Below are 18,096 nucleotides of genomic sequence, written 5' to 3' on the forward strand. Positions count from 1 at the left end.
ATCACCCTTTTTGATTTTCACGGTTCTCTTCACCCCTGAATTCTTTCAGTCTCACAAGTTTGTGCAGGAGCCTCTTCCCACCTCATAGATTCTGTCTGTAGGATGTGATTAAGTCACCAAAGCAGAGTGCTGACTCATTAAATTTTTCAACCCCTTTGGGGCACATATTTTACTAGTAGAATTAGATGAGAGGCATGAGATAATGAAAAGTAAAATGAGCGGTACTAAGAGAATGTGGAGTGATAATAACAGAAGTATTCTCCTAAGAACCACTTTGAGTGACTGATTCATCCTGAGTGTCATAAATATTCAAACCAAACTATAAAGGACCTATGAAGGAAGCTGCTGTCCACCTGGAGAAATGGTATATAGAAGTATGTTTAGTGTGGCTTTATGTCTATATTTACACCTATATCTATGTCTACATACACACACACACACACACGTAAATATACAGACATATAAGTGAGTGTGTTTATTTGTAGCTTTCTCTAGAATGGGCTGGAGAGGAAGGAAGATCCTGTCCTACTCCTGAGAAAGAACTGATAAATAGAAGTATGTATAGTATGGCTGTATGTTTATATCTATGTCTGTACACATACATACCTATATAAATATATGAACATATAAGTATGTGTTTAATCTTTAACCTTTCTAGGGTAAGCTAAAGAGGGAGGGAGGAAAAAAAATGTAGTGCAACAAAAGAAAGCTTAGAAGGAAGCATAGAAAAGCAGGGTAATTGTAAAAATGATATATAGCCTTTATCATAGTTAAAAAATAACTGGAAATTCATGATTTTTATATTGGATTCTATGCAGTGTTATGTCTGTATACATGGAAATGTTCTTTTTTTGGGGGGGTCATTTTTATTTTAGTTTTAAATGAATAAAAAGAAAAGAGGCATAATTATAATGATTTTGTCAAAGGCAGTAGAGACTTGAAAACAAATGGTTCCTGAGAATTGGGCAGCAGTTTCTCAAATTGAATTCTAAAGACCCTTTCTTAACAAACAGGTCTTTTTCTGTTCTTTCTCCTTCAGCCCACCATGTTTTTGCCAACTCTCTGAGTTAATTATGAATAAATTAGTTATCTATTTTAACCTAAACCTGTTGAATTCCTATGAATTGGTGAATGAATGGAAAAATTTTAAAATACTACATTGAATTTTGGAGTTATAAGTATTTCAAATCAACGTAATTAAGTAAATCTTTATTAAATACTTACTAAATGGCGAGCATTGTGCCAAAGGCTGGAGATAATAAAGAAAAGACAAAACTCCCTGCCCTCAAGGAGTTTTTAGTCCAATGAGGAAGCTGAAAAGTGGGTGGGGGGAAGGGATACACCTAGCATGGGCCCATGCTAGTCTCTGGAATAGAAACCAAGCAGAGGTACTGGTAGAAAATGGGGAGATACCTGAAGTTCCAAGCCCTGTGAAGGAAGGCTTTGGGAGGGGTTCAGGTCTCCATCCTTCAGTCAGAATGGAGAGACAGCTGAGGGAGTTGAGGTGTTGAGTGTCTGAGTCATCTGCTTGGTGAGGAGATTTCAGGTTATCACATTATCTTGGGGGGGGGGGAAGATGTGGAACTGAAACCAAGCAGAGTGAACAAAAATAAGATGTGACTTTGAGCTCTCCAAGAGCTAGGGGTCCAACAGAAGGAAGCTGACAGAAATGAGGAGTTGGCTGCGGGTCAGATAGAAAGTCCCGGAATTCCCAGGCAAGCAGTAATGCATCTTATTGTAGCATTATTTCCATTAAGTCACAGCTCTTGAACCTTCTCATTTAATGACAAAAAAGACTCTGGGCACTTTCAAGCAACAAAAAACTTGTTAAGGAATACTGTGAACACAAGCATTTATAGCAGAAACTAAAAAGGTGTCCATGTGGGAACAAGAGACTAGGTCTCTGTGTACCATTTGTGTACCATTATGACATCAGTTACCGTGCGGTCACTCTGTTTAAACTCTTTGATACTTCTGTCTTTATTGTTGTTCTTCCTTTGTGAAGAGACCAGTGGTAACACGGAGTGATGACTGATGTGTTGATTGGATTTGAGTGAGTTTCATAGAGTCGTCGGTCACGCTCTCTCCTGAGACGTTGAAGTCCAAGACAGAAGTCGAGAGGACTGGGGACTGCTCAGGAGGACTTTTTCTCTGGGTCTGACCAAGCTCTAACGCTCCGGAGCTCCTGCCTTAGGTGCCTTCGCGGCTGTTCAAACAGCTGTTCTCTTCTGCCCGTCCTATTGGGAGAGGGCTTCACGTGCTGGGGGCAGGACCCCCCCCCCCCCAACACACCAAAGAGATATAGCACCTTCTGTATTAACGAAGATGACTGAGAGAAAGCAGGACACTTTCTCATGTTCACAAGACAGGAATCCAGGTGGGCGGTGACTGATGATAATAATGATGTTTGGAGCCACAGTGACCTAATAGTTCTTCGGGTCTGACCTCAGTTTACAGATGGGAAAACTCAGACTAGAGAGATTGTGTAACTTGTTCAGTATCGTAGAGCTGGGATTTTTAACCTTGTGGTACTGATTTCAAGTTATACTTCCCATCCAGTGGTTCTAGCCTTTTCCCTGAGTAGAGTTCTGTGACCTTCCAAAGCCCAGTCTTACTATTAATGATAAATACTTGAAACAGACAAATAATAAAGAGGTGCTTCTTTGATTGTAGTTGTAACATAAGACAGTTTCTTTCCACAGTTAACAAAAGTTACATTTCTTCATAAATGCATATTGGCCAGAATTTCTACCTCTAAAAGCTTGACTAATGAGAATTTCTGAAAAGGTAAGGACAGCAACTCTTCAAGGGTTGAGTTTTTTAAAAATTGTTTTCATTTGAGAAACTCCATTAAACAAATAGAAGAAAAATTTACTGGATAAAGTGTCTAGTAGCCAGACAGAATACAGACGTACACCAGAACGAGCATTGGAGGTCTTGGGTTAGAATCCCTGCTTGGCCATACATTGACTCCATGTCCTTGGGCACAGTCACTGCCCTTCCTGGGATTTCAGTTTCCTCATCTGTAAAATTCTAGGCTTGTACTGCGTGACCTCTAAGCTTCTTTCTGCCTTGGAGTTTGTGAAGCAAGCTTTTCTTCCAGCTAGGTTATTAATGATCATTTGGGATGGCAGGATGTCAGGGGTGTTAAAAGATGGGAAGGGAGAAATCGAAGAGGTGACTTAAGGGAGCATTTTTATAAAAATATACCACCAAGCCATAACCATAAAGAATGCAAGCCAGTTTTCCCCAGTAACTTAAGAGTGAAATTTCAAATCCTGACAGACACTATTCTTTCTAACATGGCTTTTAAAATCTGAGTCTTATGTAATCCAAATGAAATCTTTAGAATAGTCTAGAGGATTTCTCTTTAAAGTGCATTAGTAGATATGAGGTCTTCAGAATGTGACATGTAAAATCCATTGCTGGATGTGAATCCTAAATAGTTTTTAACAGCTAAATTCAGTATTAAAAAGAATTCAGAAAATCTTGAGATTTGATCATCTGTGTGACCTTGGGCATTTAATCACTTAATCATTTTGGGCTTGATTCTCTCATCTCTAAAATGAGGTCTTTGAGCCAAGTAGACTTCTTTTATTTTTATTTTTTTATTTTTGTGTTTTTTAAAAATGATTATTAAAGCCTTTTGTGTTCAAAACATATGCATGGATAGTCTTTCAGCATTAATCCTTACATAGCATTGTGTTCCAAATTTTCCCCTCCCTCTTCCCACCCCCTCTCTTAGGTGGCAAGCAGTCCAATATTATGCTATACATGCTAAATCCATTGTATGTAAACATATTTATACAATTATCTTGCTGCACAAAAAAAAAATCAGATCAAAAGGGAGAGAAAATGAATAAAAAACCAGAATGAACCACAACAACAAAAAGAGTGAAAATGGTGGTCCACACTCAGTTCTCACAGTCCTCTCTCTGGGTGTAGATGGCTCTATTCATCACAAGGTCATTAGAACTGGACCTCTTAAAAAGGAAAGAAAGCAAGCAATTATTTGTACCTATTGAGTGCCAGGCTCATGTTACAAATATTATCTTATTTGTTACTCACCACAACTCTGGAATGTGGATACTATTATTATCCCCATTTTACAGTTGAAGAAACTGAGGCAAGACTTATCCAGAGTTATTTGGCTAATGGGTGGGTACTATTATTATCCCCATTTTACAGTTGAAGAAACTGAGGCAAGATTTATCCAAAGTTATTTGGCTGAGGTCAAATTTGAACTTAGATCTTTTCCTGACTACAAGCTTAGCACTTGATCCATTGTATCATCCAAATACCTAAAGTCTCTTGTATCTCTAAATCTAAAATTCCATAAGAAAAGAGTATTTTTGAGATGTTTTATTTCACTTAATTATTTAAATATATGTGTGTGTGTATAAAATTTTATATGTAAAAACAAATTTTAATGTTTGTTTGTTTGTTTTTTTTACAATTTTGAGTTCCAAATTCTCCCCCACCCTCCTCTGTCATTGAGAAAGTAAACAATTTGATAAAGGTTATACGTGTGCAGTCTTGCAAGATGTATTATCATATTAATTGTATTTCACTTAGTTTATTGATCTTGTCAGTGTCCCAGGCAGTGATGCTGCTCATGTGATCTTGGGTCTAGTCTTCCTCATCTGTTAAATGGGGACGGGCTTGGCCTAGACAGCCTTTGAGGTGCCCATTAGTTCTAAATCTGTAATGTCGGTCTGTATAGGCCTCGTGAACTTGAGTGGACAAGAACTTGTCTTGATTTTCCCTAACTTCTAATTGCATTTTAAAATGTCCCTGAATTATAAATGGAGGTAATGGAACAGTGTAAAGAGAGATGCATCGACGTGGCCAGACTGCCAAAGGGCTCCACCGCTCCAAAATGATTTCAGAACCCTGACTCACACCAAAGACCCTGCACTAAGCAGCCACCCCTTTTTTGCACTCTTGATTTCCACTGCTTTTTCTCAGTCCCTTCTGAAAGCCTGGGTTATGGCCCTGACTGATCTTCCAGGCCGCAATTACTCCCAAGATCCATTCTTCCTATTCACAGTTCGAGTAATCCCACTCAAAAACAAAAAAAAACAAAAACACGGGACTGCTTATTTGTAGTATATCATCCTCCCTACGCACAAGCCTACAGTATCTAAACTGTTGCTTAGATTCCAGGCCATCTGCTCTTGCTATCTCAACAGCATGATTCCTCATTACCAGCCTACACAGACCAACCCTGCTTGCTAAGCTAATCCATTTGTTGTCCCCACAAAGCTTGTTATTTTTTCTTCGAGGCACGTGCCATCCTCCCCACTAGTCAAATACTGTCCCCTCCGCCGAAATGTGCCTTTAAATCTGATGCTCACAACTGGCCATTGTTGACCAGTGGATAGAGGCCTGGGCCTGGAGTCAAGAAAGTATCTGAGTGCCGTCAAGTCCATGTGGCTCTGGGCAGATCCTGTAAGCTCTGTCTCCCTCAGTTTCTTCAACTGTAAAATGGGGTTTGTAAGTAGTGATTACTGAATGAGATAACCTATAAAGCTTAGTGCCTGGTCTCAGGAGGTGTTTGGTTTTTATATTAATTAATAATAAATAAATAACACATTTAATAAATATTTATTCTTTTACCCTTCTTCCCCCCTCTATGTAGTTTAGTAGGAAGAGCATGAGACATGGAGACCTGAGTTTGAATCCTGGTTGTGATACACTTCATAGCTGTGTGAGCATGGTTTAAGTTTTAGAGTCTCTCCAAAGCTCCATTTCTTCATCTATAAAATGGGAGCAATATTGGTACCATCTACATCTGAGGGGTGTTTGGAATAAAAGCATTTTGTGACTCTCTTATAAAGTGATGCATGAATGCAAATTATTACTTGTATCTTTAAGTGTTTATGAAAGAGCATAGAGGAAGAAATCTGACAAAAAGGTGTGGAAAGGGATGAGGGAGAGCTTCTCAGAGAAGCCTGCTCAGGCCATTGCATAAGTAGCAAAAAGCACTCAGTGGGAGAAAGTCTTGGTGCCTTCTGGGAGTCCTGCCCCTGTGCCAACCCAGAGCCTGGTGCGAGGGTGAGAGGGGTGGCAGCGGCCTAGGTTACGATTCACAGGGAGTTCTGAAGGGAGAGTCGGCCGGAATTACCTGGATGTCCCCATCTTGTTGCTCTTATATCCAGTAATGTCATTTGTGAGGTGTGAGCAGTGAAATTCAATGCTTATTCCAAACTTACAGGTTACACAAGTCAGTTGTGCTGGTTTTGTAGGGGTCCAAACAAAAGTTTACAGAAAGAAAAAATAATTGCGAAGGTGATTTGAGGCAGCTTTTGGTTCACTTGAGTTTGGGATTGGAAATTTGGGAGATCTCAGACGCTAAAGAGGAAGATTTAGGAAAATCAGGGTTCACATGCTTCCCACTTTCCTTCCCTCCACAAATAGTTGTCATCCGAGCCATTGACATACTGCCGAGGAGCAGAAGAGATGCAGATTGACTTTGATAGATGTAACTTCCTGAAGGGGCCTGCTTGTTGTAGCAGGTCAGTCACTAGTCTGGACAGAAAGGGAAAAATATCAGAAAAAGAGTTTGGACTAGTCATGTGTTAACAGTTTAAGATGACACTCAAGAGAACATGTATTCTAACATTTCCCCAAAATATGAGAAAGTCAAAATAAGAATCCACTAATAATTATATATTTCAATGTGATTGATTTCTTTTGTAATTAGATATATTTTTATATATTTAAAAACTTTTTTTGAGAAGGGGGTCCATTAATTTGGCAACCAAAAGATGTCCATGACACAGAAAAAAAAGATGAATAACCCTCATATTAAGTATAGAACTAGTCCCAGACACAGGATCACTTAGGCTGAGATACCACCACAGGCTACTCATACATAACAATGTATTTTATGAGCATTAAGCCAAAATAACTTAACATTGTGCTGTCACCTCTACCAGGGATGACTTCTCAGAAAGTGGTCTGTTCAAGGAAAGACCCTGTGGTGCAGAACAGCTATTATTCTCACCAGTAATCTCCTCCACTGTTAAATTCACAGGTCTAAACTACAGCTACGTAAGCATACAGATATGCAAAGTCACTGTGCTAGACACGGAGATGTAAAGCTTGCCTTCACCGTCAGCTTGGAGTCATCCTTCTCATTGCCTTTCATTTGTAACCTCTTACTTTCATATTAAATGTGACTTTGGCTCTGATGAATCCTTGTATTTGTAAACAGCTCTTGCTGCAGTGACTCCCACTCTAGTAATCAATTATTTTTCTGTCTCTTCAACTGGAACTGTGGAGAAGGTCTCCAGGATGTTGGATGACCTCTTTTTGGGAAGATTTACCAAAGAACAGGGATAAGAAAACATGATGGAGTTGTGTTTTTCACTGTTGAAGGCAGTAGTAGTCTGAGGCTTGAGATCACTGACCCTTTGAAGTCGGAGCATTTCATGACTTAACCAATAATGCCATGTAATAAATGACATTTTTCTTTTCTGGCTAAATTGAATTGAAGGATCTTTTTCTGGCGGCAACTTGATTTAAAGATGCTTGTCCTTAGATGCCAAATTCTTTTCTTGATGGTGCATGACAAAGTAGGAGCCCCATGACAGTGTTTAATAGAGTAGCTCTCCCATGATGCCAGCCTGAGGTTTGACCAATTATTTTTTAATCTGAAGCATTGTACTGTGCCATCTCCCAACTCATTAGTAATAGAGAGAGCCTAGTCGGCAGTCTAGTGAATGGCCAACAGTCATGGGGAATCCGAGAGAAAAGATCCATGAGTCTGGATTCCACACGAGCTTTGAATGCTAAGGATCCTAAATCGAGCTTGGAAGCCTGTTCTTCCTTTTATTCTCAGGTTCTATAAGGTTAAATATCTTCTGAGTTTGGGCCATTCTTGATTCATGGACTTGCACAACCAATCATGGGAATTCAAGTGATGCTTTGAGTCATTGGTTGCTTGTATTACTAGGAGTGTTTCCCCTGATTAGAAATTAGAAATTCTCCTTTGAGTGTCATACTGTTATCATTTATTTTATATTTTATTTCTTCTTTAATTATGGTGGCAAAATATTAATTGTGAGCTTGAGCCATATCCTACATGCAACCATTACTTCACATATGCACATAAAATTCATCTTCTCAAGTATGGCTCCTATACTGGAATGACTGGAATTTTTCACAGCTATCTTGTTCACGTTCTGCACTTCATGACCCTATTTGGGGTTTTCTCAGCAGAGTTTTTTTCTCCCAACTCATTTGCCTTAGGTCAAAACTGAGCCAAATAGAGGTAAGTGACTTGTTCAGAGTCACACATATATATGTGTGTGTGTGTGTATGTATGTGCGTATACATACACACACATATAGCATATGTACATAAAATAGTTACCTATAAGAGACTAAATACCTACAAAGTTTAAGCTCACAATTAAAGCCCTGATAATGTTAAAGGGACACAAACTTTTGGGACACTGCTTCTAAATTGCTTAATAGGAGAGGAGTGGACTTTGTGGTTTATTATTGTGACAAGACAACCTGTATGTAAGCCAGTCTGCTTAGCATACATAGTAGTCATTCTCCTAACTCTCCGCTTTTGCCCTGTCTGTCCTCTGTAACTACTATGCTATCCCATCTTACCTCCATATGCAGAATTTCTGGTCTCCTCCAAGACTTACCTCAGAAATCACCTATTGTAGGAAGCCTTTCCTTATTTTCTCTCCTTCTAAGGTTGTCTTCTGTCTACTCTGTCTGCATCATGTATGTATTCATTTACATACCAGATCCCTCCTTTAAAATTTAAAATTTTCATGATACTGACTGTTTCTGCCCATCTTTGTATTCACCTTATTAATTAGCACACACTTAAGCAAATTAAGAGATTTAAGCTAAATTAATCCAATAAATTCATTCAGGAAGGTGTCCATTGACTGTTTTATTTGGTTATTTTTCTGTAATGTAAAAGAATTGTGCATCTGATAGATTTAAATGCTTGGCTTGTGAACTTATCTCATTTGTGTATTTGTTTGTATAGAGTCTGTCATACATGGAATGGTTTCTATCTGCAATTAAAACTTCCTCCCCCTGCCTAACGCCCCCATGATTATGATTAATGATTAGTAAGCCATATTTTTTTTGTGGCTGAAAAACGATCTACATGCAAGCAGAGCAGTACATTGAGAGGAGGAACACAGCCTTTGAATTTGGCATACTGCCTAAATTTCATTGTCAAATATGGCAGCTAGTACCACTGGATCCATCTGCCATGTGTAAAATTCTGACTTGTGTATTTTAGTTAAAACCGCATATTAGTAAAGAGATTGAAAACAACTCCACTAACTGTGCCCATTTTATTAAGAACCAAGTCACATATTTTATTTACTTAAACCCATCTGTGCTTATTTTTCCAGAAACATATTTGGTCTTCGGCCTGTGGATTATGCAGAGACTGAAGCTATGAGATCCGTATTGTCTCTGCCTGAGGAGAGTAAAATATATAAAAGTAGTCATTATTCAGAAGTAAGTATGGGTTAAATTTCTTCCCCTTCCCCTTCCCTTTCTTTCTTCCCTTCCTCCCTTCCTCCTTCCCTTCTTCCCTCCCTCCTTTCCTTCTTGCCTCCCTCCCTCTGTCTTTTTCTTTTCTTTTTTTTCTTTTTTTCTTTCCCTTTCTCTTTTTTATGTGAGGCAATCAGAGTAAAGTGACTTGTCCAGTGTGACACAGTTAGCTATGAATCAAGCATTTGAGACAGGATTTGTTTGAATTCTGCTTCTTCTGACTCCAGGGCTGGTTCTTTATCCATTTAACTGCCTCTGGATTTAATATCTTTAAAACTTAAGTGAGTACCAAATTCATAGAATATCTTGGTCTTGTTAGCTACCTGTCTCTCCCACATACAATAAATCAGGTAAGAAAAACATTTCTACACACAGAGAACACAGAAAAGAGCTGGATCCATTTCTTGCCAATTTTTTTTAAAGCACAAAATAAGTTCTGTGCATTAATTTCAAAATTGTTCTATTGTCTGTGTCTCCGTTTGAATTTTGTTTTCTTTTGTGCATTTAAAAAATGTTTCAGGTTGCTAGATATGCAGTGGTTAGAGCAGTGGCCCTAGAGTCAAGAGGACCCAGAGTTTAAATCAAGTTTCAATTACTTATTACTTGTATGGCCCTGGCAAGTCACTTAATCCTGATTGCCTCAAAATAATAATAATAATAATAATAATAAAAATAATAATAATAATAATAAAAACCCAAAATGTTTCAGTGGCCCTGTTTTTTGAAAAATCATGATTGCTGAATGTCCCACCCCTCTCCTGCTCTTTGTCCCCAGCTAAAACTGAAAAGGGGCAGAGAGGATAATGACTTAGAAATACTAATAACATAAGCATAGCCAATCAAAATGAATTCAGAGTGGTTATATTTTAAAAATTGAAAATATATGTTCCCATCACCTCCTTTCATAGAGTGATGAAGGGATTAATTAAGTTTTAATGCTTTTGATATTTTTCTGCATAATATTGTTTTCTTTCTATAAATTGTTCTCCTTGTTCTTTTTCCTTGGATGCATCAGTTTGTGGTAATTCAGAATTCTTTAAATTACTTCTTCAATTTATTCTTAAAAGATAATAATAGTCTATGACATCCATGGACCACAGTTTGCTCAGCCATTCCTTAGTTGTCTAAGAGGTAATGTAAGGTAACACTTGAATTCTTGATGTTGGCCTCCCTCCCTCCTCCCTCCTCCCTTTCTCCTCCCCTCCCTCTCTTCTCTCCCTCTACCCTCCTTCTTTCCTCACTCCCTCCCCTAACCCCTCTCTCCTTCCCTTCCTACTTTATTTTCTTCCTTCTCTTTCTTTTTACTTCTTAATATCCCTTTTAGAATCAAGAAGCTTGTTTTTGCTTGTAACTTCCCTCTCTGGTATAGCAATAGTAATAATAATGATAATATAATGATAGTGATAACAGTAGCATGCATTTATATAGGATTTTAAGTTTTACCAAGCACTTTATATAAATATCATTTAATCTCACAATAACCTGAGGAGGTTATTATTGATGAGGCAAAATAGGCACCAGGAGTGGTAATATGTAATAGATTTTGGAAAGCAATAGAATTGGGAGATCATAATTGTTAGGAATATTATAAAAATAGTATAATAGAGATTTGGTTACACTTCATTCAACCTGAAGAAATCAAGTCAAGTATCTATCATAAGTTATGAAGGGCTGCTTTTTAATTTATGTGAAAATAGCTTCAAGGGCACAAGCAGTTACAGTGCAGAGTCATAAATGAATGAGCAGTTAAAATTTTTGGGGACACAATTTTTAAGGTCTCAAGGGAGCAGCGGCAGGATCTATGAGGTAAGAGGAGGAAACAGGGAGGTATTTGGTAGCTTGAAGAGAGGGATCAGGGAGGAGCCAGATGGAATCTATCTGGTTGACCAAGTCCCAGACTTGTTTAAAGTTATGGTAATCAAGATCTCTAAGGTTGGAGGGTTAGATAGTGGAGGCTGATTAAAAAGTTCTATTCTTACATCATTCTATACAGACAGGACAGTCTGGGACTTGGTCATGGCTGCTAATAGCCTGATAGACTCCTTCCTGATAAGGGGGTTTCAGAGTCCACATCATCATTACTCCCATTTTACTAAGGGAGAAATTAAGGCCTTTTAGTTAAAGGATCATACAACCCAGACCATTTCCCTTCCATCTCACTTTTTTTATATTTTGTACTGAATGCATTTTTACAATAAATAGTTTGTATGCATGTATGTATGTGTTTAACCTGCTTAATTCATTTCAAGTAAGGGAAGTTCATTGATGCTTCCTGTATTTCCTTGTGTGCTCTAATTCAAAAGAAATAACAAATCTCATCTCCTTTCTCTTTAGTAGTCAATTCTTGAATTCCTCCTCTTCCCTTAAAATCCTCAGAAGAAAACTAATCTGCTCCCTTAAGACTTCTTTTTCTTATTTAACCCTTTCAGAATACTTTTAAGACATTAATGTTCTCAAGAAGGGGTGAGGAATTTTTTTTTTTTTTTCTGCCAAGGGCCATTTGGATATTTATAATATCATTTGTGGGCCATACAAAATAATTGCCTTAGGAAATGAGCCTGCAGGCCACATGTTCCCCACCCCTGTTCTAAAGGGCCATTTGTTTTTTGTTTTATTTTTGCTATTAAAATGTTTTCACTACATCATAATGTAGCTCCTTCTAAATGTTCAAATTTATTTCTGGATTTTTCTGAATTTTGCAATATTAAAATCCTAATGAACTTTGTTTTTCATCTGAAATGTTTTGAAAGTTCTTGATTCCATTAAAGATTTATTTTTTTCTTCCAATAGGACTATAATCAACTTTGCAGGTTAAATTGTTTTAGTTGTAAGCATCTATCTCTTTTGCTTTAGAGTACTATATTTCAAGATACTCTCTCAGTTTATGTAGAAACTGTTTATGTTTTGTATAATTCTAATTGTGCTCCTTTGATATTTGAACTGCTACTTTTTGGATACTTACAATAGAATTTCTTAGGAATTTGGATTTTGACTGATATTACAAGGATTTTTCTTTTGCAAGTTCTTTTCAGGAAATGATTGGTAGGTTGTTTCTGTCTTTATATTGCCTTTCTGGTTCTAATAGATAGGGGAAGTTTTTATTATCTCTTTAAATATAACATTCAAGACTAACATATGTAACTAAGATCTTATATATTATGAGTAAATGGGATTTATTTCAGGAATGTAGGACCAGGTCACTATTAGAGAAACTAGTATGACTGACTTTATCAATAACAAAAACAATACAAATCATATAATTATATAAATAGATGCCAAAAAAAAAAAAAAGCTGTTTGACAAAAATACTTTTTAAACACCTTTTAAGAAAAATAACCACTAGAAAGCACAGGAATAATGGAACATTTTTTAAAATACCAAAATCAAGCATTATCTGTAATAGAAATAAACTAGGATTCTAGTGAAGTAAGAATATCCATTATCATGTTTTTATTCATCATTATACTTGAAATGCTAGCTGTAGCATTAAAAAAAAAAGAAAAATAAATTGGAGAGGGGAAAAGTCAGTAACAAAGAGCCAAAGCCATAATCCTTTTTAGATTATAAAATGACATACATAGAAAACTCTAAAGAATCAACTAAAAAACTAGTTCAAACAATTAACAATTTTAGCAAAATTGAAGAACATAAAATAAACCCACACAAATCATTTCTATATATTGCCAACAAAAACTCAGCTAGAAGAGAAAGAAAAATTCAATTTAAATTACCGCAGATAGCATGCAAAATAATTGGGAGCCTACTTGCCACAGCATGCCCAGAAACTATATGAACATAATTACAAAGTACTTGTCATACAAAGACCAATGCAATCATTTAGAAAAATATTAATTACCTGTGGATGTACTGAGTCAATATAATAAAAATGATAATACTATCTAAATTAATTTACTTAGTTCTATACCAATCAAACTAACAAAAATTATTTTAGAGAGCTATAAAAATAATAAGTTATTCATTTAGATGAACATAATGGTCAAGAATATCGGAAATCAATGGGAAAAAAAATGAAAGAAGGTAGCCATACAGTACCAAATCTCAAACTATTTGTTTATAATCATAATTATCAAAACAATATAGTACTGAGTAAAAAAAATAGTGATGGATCAATGAAATATATTAGGCACACTGGATATACAAAAGTAAATGACCCACAATAATTTAGTGTTTGATAAACCCAAGGATCCAAGCTTCTATGAGCAAGAACAAGGTATTTGACAAAAAAAACAAAAACAAAAAAACCTGTTGGGAAACCTAGAAAGTAACCTGAGTATACCAGAGTAAGATTAAAATAGGTATATGATTTAGACATAAAGGATGATACCATAAGCAGATTACCTGTCAGATCTGTGAACAAGGGAGGAATTTATGACCAAATAAGATGTAGAGAGGATCACAGGAAGCTCAATAGACTGTTGTGATTTATGAGATCTGCACAAAACTGAGGAAAAATTTCTCTCTTAAAGGTTTCATTTCCCACATATTTAAGGAACTGAACCAAATTTGTTTTTAAAAAAAAGTTCTTTTCAGAAGAATAATTCAAAGCTATTAATAATCACATGAAAAGTATTTCTAAGTCAGTTTTCTATATCAGCTTGTTTTTTCTTCAATTTTTTTTTAATATTTTGATTTTGTTCTAAATTTCTTGCAATTTCATGGAGTCATTGATGTCTTTTAACATCTAGTTCTCAGAAATCTGTTTGGGAAATTTACTCATTTACTTTCTAAGCCATTCAATCTCCTTTCCTATTCTTTCCTCTAGAGCTTCTTTTTCGAGCCAGAGTTTGTCTCATCCCATTATAATCATTTGTAGAATGAAAGAATTGTTTCACATTGTTCTGAAGTAAAAGCCTTGTGGTAATACTTTTAACTGTCCTTGACATATGCCTAATTGTGAAATCAAGTTACATAGTAATGATATTAAGCACTTGTAAGATAAATAAAATCATTTTAGGCTCTAAATATTGATTGCTTGGACTTGCCATTTGTCATTTTCCCACTTAGAAAACATTTTAGAGAGGGATGTAGACTGAATGGATTCATGGTGTATTTTATTACCTTATTACCTAGAAAGTGTACTTTCTGGTGGCAAGTAGGTGATGCAATGGATAGAACACTAGTTCTGAAGTCAGGAGAACTGGAGTTCAAATCTGTTCTCAGATGCTCACAACCCCCCATGTCTTTAAAAAAAAAAAAAAAAAAAAAAGTACTTCCTTTTAATTCAGTTGTGCAAGGCTCTTTGTTATCAGCTTGAAGCATGCTGGTTCAGTAATTCCATCTCTTCCCCCTTCTAAGCCAAAGTGGACTGTTAGCCATTTCCCAACCAAGACAATTTAATTTTATTAATTTTTTCTGCCATGCTGGAAATCAGTTTGGAAATGTGCCTTAGAAGTTACTAAACTGTCTACCTTTGACCTAGAGATATCAGTCCTACACCTATGTCCCATAAAAGGATTTTTTTTTCCTCTAAAGAAAGAGAAAAAGATTTACTTGGGCAAAGATATTTATATTAGTTTTTTTTTAAAGTAGCAAAAGGGTGGAAATGAAGGAATCTGCTCATCACGGGAAAATAGTTGAACAAATTATGATATATAACGTGTGTGTGTGTGTGTGTGTGTGTGTGTGTGTGTGTGTGTGTGTGTGTGTGTGTAATATATAGAGGACTGTCTTGCTATCAGAAATGATGGGCTCAATGTAGTTGTGCATATATTCAGTTTTCTTTCATCCTTGTTTTAACAGGGCATGTGCCTTGGACAGCCATTTGCATTCTACTCCACTATAACCTTCTTATGTTATGGACAACTAATATCAGTTTCCATCAGTTTCAATTTCTGTTATTTATTAAAAACTCAAATTAAAGAACTAAGATAAGAGAAATAAAGGAAGAAATTTCTAGAACTTTTATTGATTGACCCAGTTTAATAGTTTCCTGGGGTTGGGAGAAATGTTAGTATAGGCTATATTTAGGTGTCTCTTCAATATTGAATTTCATGCAGTGAACTAATTTAGAATAAGATGAGTTATATAAATTAGGGAAGCGTCTTCCACTTAGGACTATTTTTGGTGGGAATATTTTACAAATAAATTTGACAGGGATGGATGTTAAACCTCTGTCGTTTAAAATGAGCATCGTTATCATTAAGTGTTTTATTACACATCCTCAGTGGGCGTATTAACATTTGCCAGGTGCTGTAGGGTTTGTGGAAATTAGGTTAGATTTGATCCCATGATGATCCAGGGAGTAGAAAAGATATCTGGACACAGATATATTTTAGTATACGGGATGATGTTAAACCTTTGCACTGAAATCTTAGTATCTAAGACCAGGGAATTGGCCATTTTAGGTGGCTGGGCATTTTAGTATTTGGGTATTTTAGATATGCTGGAGGACTAAGTGCCAGAATGTCTTTATTGTGGCTTTTTGTTGGGTCCCTCTGCACTAGACTGTATATCTCCGTAGGCCTCTGCTCTGAGACCCTTGCAGCAAAATCTTAGCTATCTAACACCAGAGAATTCATTATTTTAGATGACTAGATTATCTGAGATACCAGAGAGCTAAGCACCAGAATGTTTTTAACTGAACAGTGATCATGAGTGATCAGTATTCTGCCTGGAAAAGTAGCACGATTTAATGGGTAGAGAACTAGACTATCTTCTCTCTCATATCTTACCCTTTCTGTCTGTCACCCTTCTCCAATTAGAATATAAGTTCCTTGAGGAGAAGAACTATCATACTTGCTTGTATTTTTATTCCTAGAATTTAGTATAATTCTTAACATTTAGTAAATGGGTTTTCCTTCACTTATTTTTATATTACCTCCTTTATGCAATGAGGAAACTGAGCATCAATAACTGAAACCAAACATTCGAAAACTAAAGCATTTAACTCGTTCATTCAATTCATAGATAACAAAGCTGGATCTCAAGTTAGAGTTTTGACTCCCAAATCCTGTACTCTTTGCACTAAACTTCATAAAACCTCGTCAGAATTCCTATTTCTTTGCACAGTTGTACATAATAAGCACTTAATCAATACTTGTTATTCTTTCCTTTCCTTCTAGCCTTTCCATTTATCCTGCTAAGTATAATCTTTGAGTTTTTAGTGCCTGTTTTTGGGTGCTTAGAGACACTTGCTTCTCCACCAAAGGTTTTCTTTTGCTTCTTTGTGAGTTTGGAGCCATTGTGGGATTTTTGGTGTCTGTAGGTGGCTGAAGTTTTACTGTACAGATTTAAAAGCTTATTAAATATCTTTGGATTGAAAAATATGGTGGATGAGTCTTAGTAGATCTATTTTTCTCAAGTTAAAGTTATTGGAGAGGGTTGATAAATCCTAAAAAACACAATTCATTTCAGTACAGAGAAAGCAAGATGCTTCAAAGCATACAGGGTATATCAAGTAAAGTTATAGACACAAAAAGTTAAAGACACAAATATCCAAAATAACATAGTAGTGAGATTTCTGATAGGGGTAGAACAATAGTGTGAATCAATTTGGACGGTTAAGTGAAAATAGATTAAGTAGTTAAAGAGAAAGCTTCATGTCAAAGGAAAATAATTTCTGCTTTCTCTCTGAATGTTAAAACATGCTATTTCTTAGCATTTCTTCTATTTTCCCTTCCTAGCCTGTGAATACTAGTCAGCGAAGAGATGATCCCGTCATACTCCTCAGCAGTGGCCTTAATTCACATCAGCAACAGTTACTAAGTGAGCTTGTAGCAGTTCTTAAGGCTAAAAAGTATACTGAGTTTAACAGCACAGGTAAGGTTTTTTTTTCTTAAATTAAAAAGAGTCTTTGTACCTAAAAATTACTCTGAGTATTCCATTGAAATAGAAAGGGATATTTTGGGTCTTGAATAAATCTAAGCATTTTTCCCTCATTTTTATTTTGTTCAATTGTGTCCTACTCTTCATGACTCTGTTGAGGTTTTCTTGGCAAAGCAACTGGAATGGTTTGCCATTTTCTTGTCTACCTCATTTTCCAGATAAGGAAAATGAAACAAAAAGTGACTGGCCCAGATTCACACAGCTAATAACTCTTTGAGGTCATATTTGTTTGTTTTTGTTTTTGTTTTTCTTTTTTTTTTTTCATTAAAGCTTTTTAATTTCAAAACATATGCATAGATAACCTTGTGTTCCAAATTTTCTCCTTCTTCCTCCCCCCCACCTTCCTCCCTAGATGGCAGATAATCAAATATATGTTAAGCATGTTAAAATATGTTAAATACAATATATGTATAAATATTTATACTTATCTTGCTGCACAAGAAAAATCAGATCAAAAAGGGGAAAATGAGAAAGAATAATAAAATGCAAGCAAACAACAAAAAGAGTGGAAATTCTGTGTGTGATCCTTGGTCTTCTCTCTTTGTATGTAGATGGCTCTCTTCATCACAAGACCATTGGAATTGGTTTCTCTCTCTCTCTCTCTCTCTCTCTCTCTCTCTCTCTCTTTCTCTCTCTCTCTCTGTCTCTCTCTCTCTGTCTCTGTCTCTCTCTCTCTCTCTTTCTCTCTCTCTCTCTCTCTCTTTTTTTT

At 36.2% G+C, this 18,096-nt stretch overlaps 1 protein-coding gene across 5 annotated transcripts in view; it reads left to right on the forward strand.

The window, feature by feature from the left end:
• The window catches only part of BARD1 (BRCA1 associated RING domain 1), a 125,366-nt gene that overhangs the window by 81,440 nt on the left and 25,830 nt on the right, over positions 1-18,096 (forward strand). For all 5 annotated transcript variants that reach the window (XM_074298766.1, XM_074298765.1, XM_074298764.1 and 2 more), the window contains 2 exons: positions 9,398-9,506; positions 17,186-17,321. In XM_074298766.1, the coding sequence (XP_074154867.1) occupies positions 9,398-9,506; positions 17,186-17,321 (245 nt within the window). The remainder of the gene's footprint in view (positions 1-9,397; positions 9,507-17,185; positions 17,322-18,096) is intronic.

The sequence above is a fragment of the Sminthopsis crassicaudata genome, chromosome 3 (genome assembly GCF_048593235.1).
Source record: "Sminthopsis crassicaudata isolate SCR6 chromosome 3, ASM4859323v1, whole genome shotgun sequence".
NCBI classification, from domain to species: Eukaryota; Metazoa; Chordata; class Mammalia; order Dasyuromorphia; family Dasyuridae; genus Sminthopsis; species Sminthopsis crassicaudata.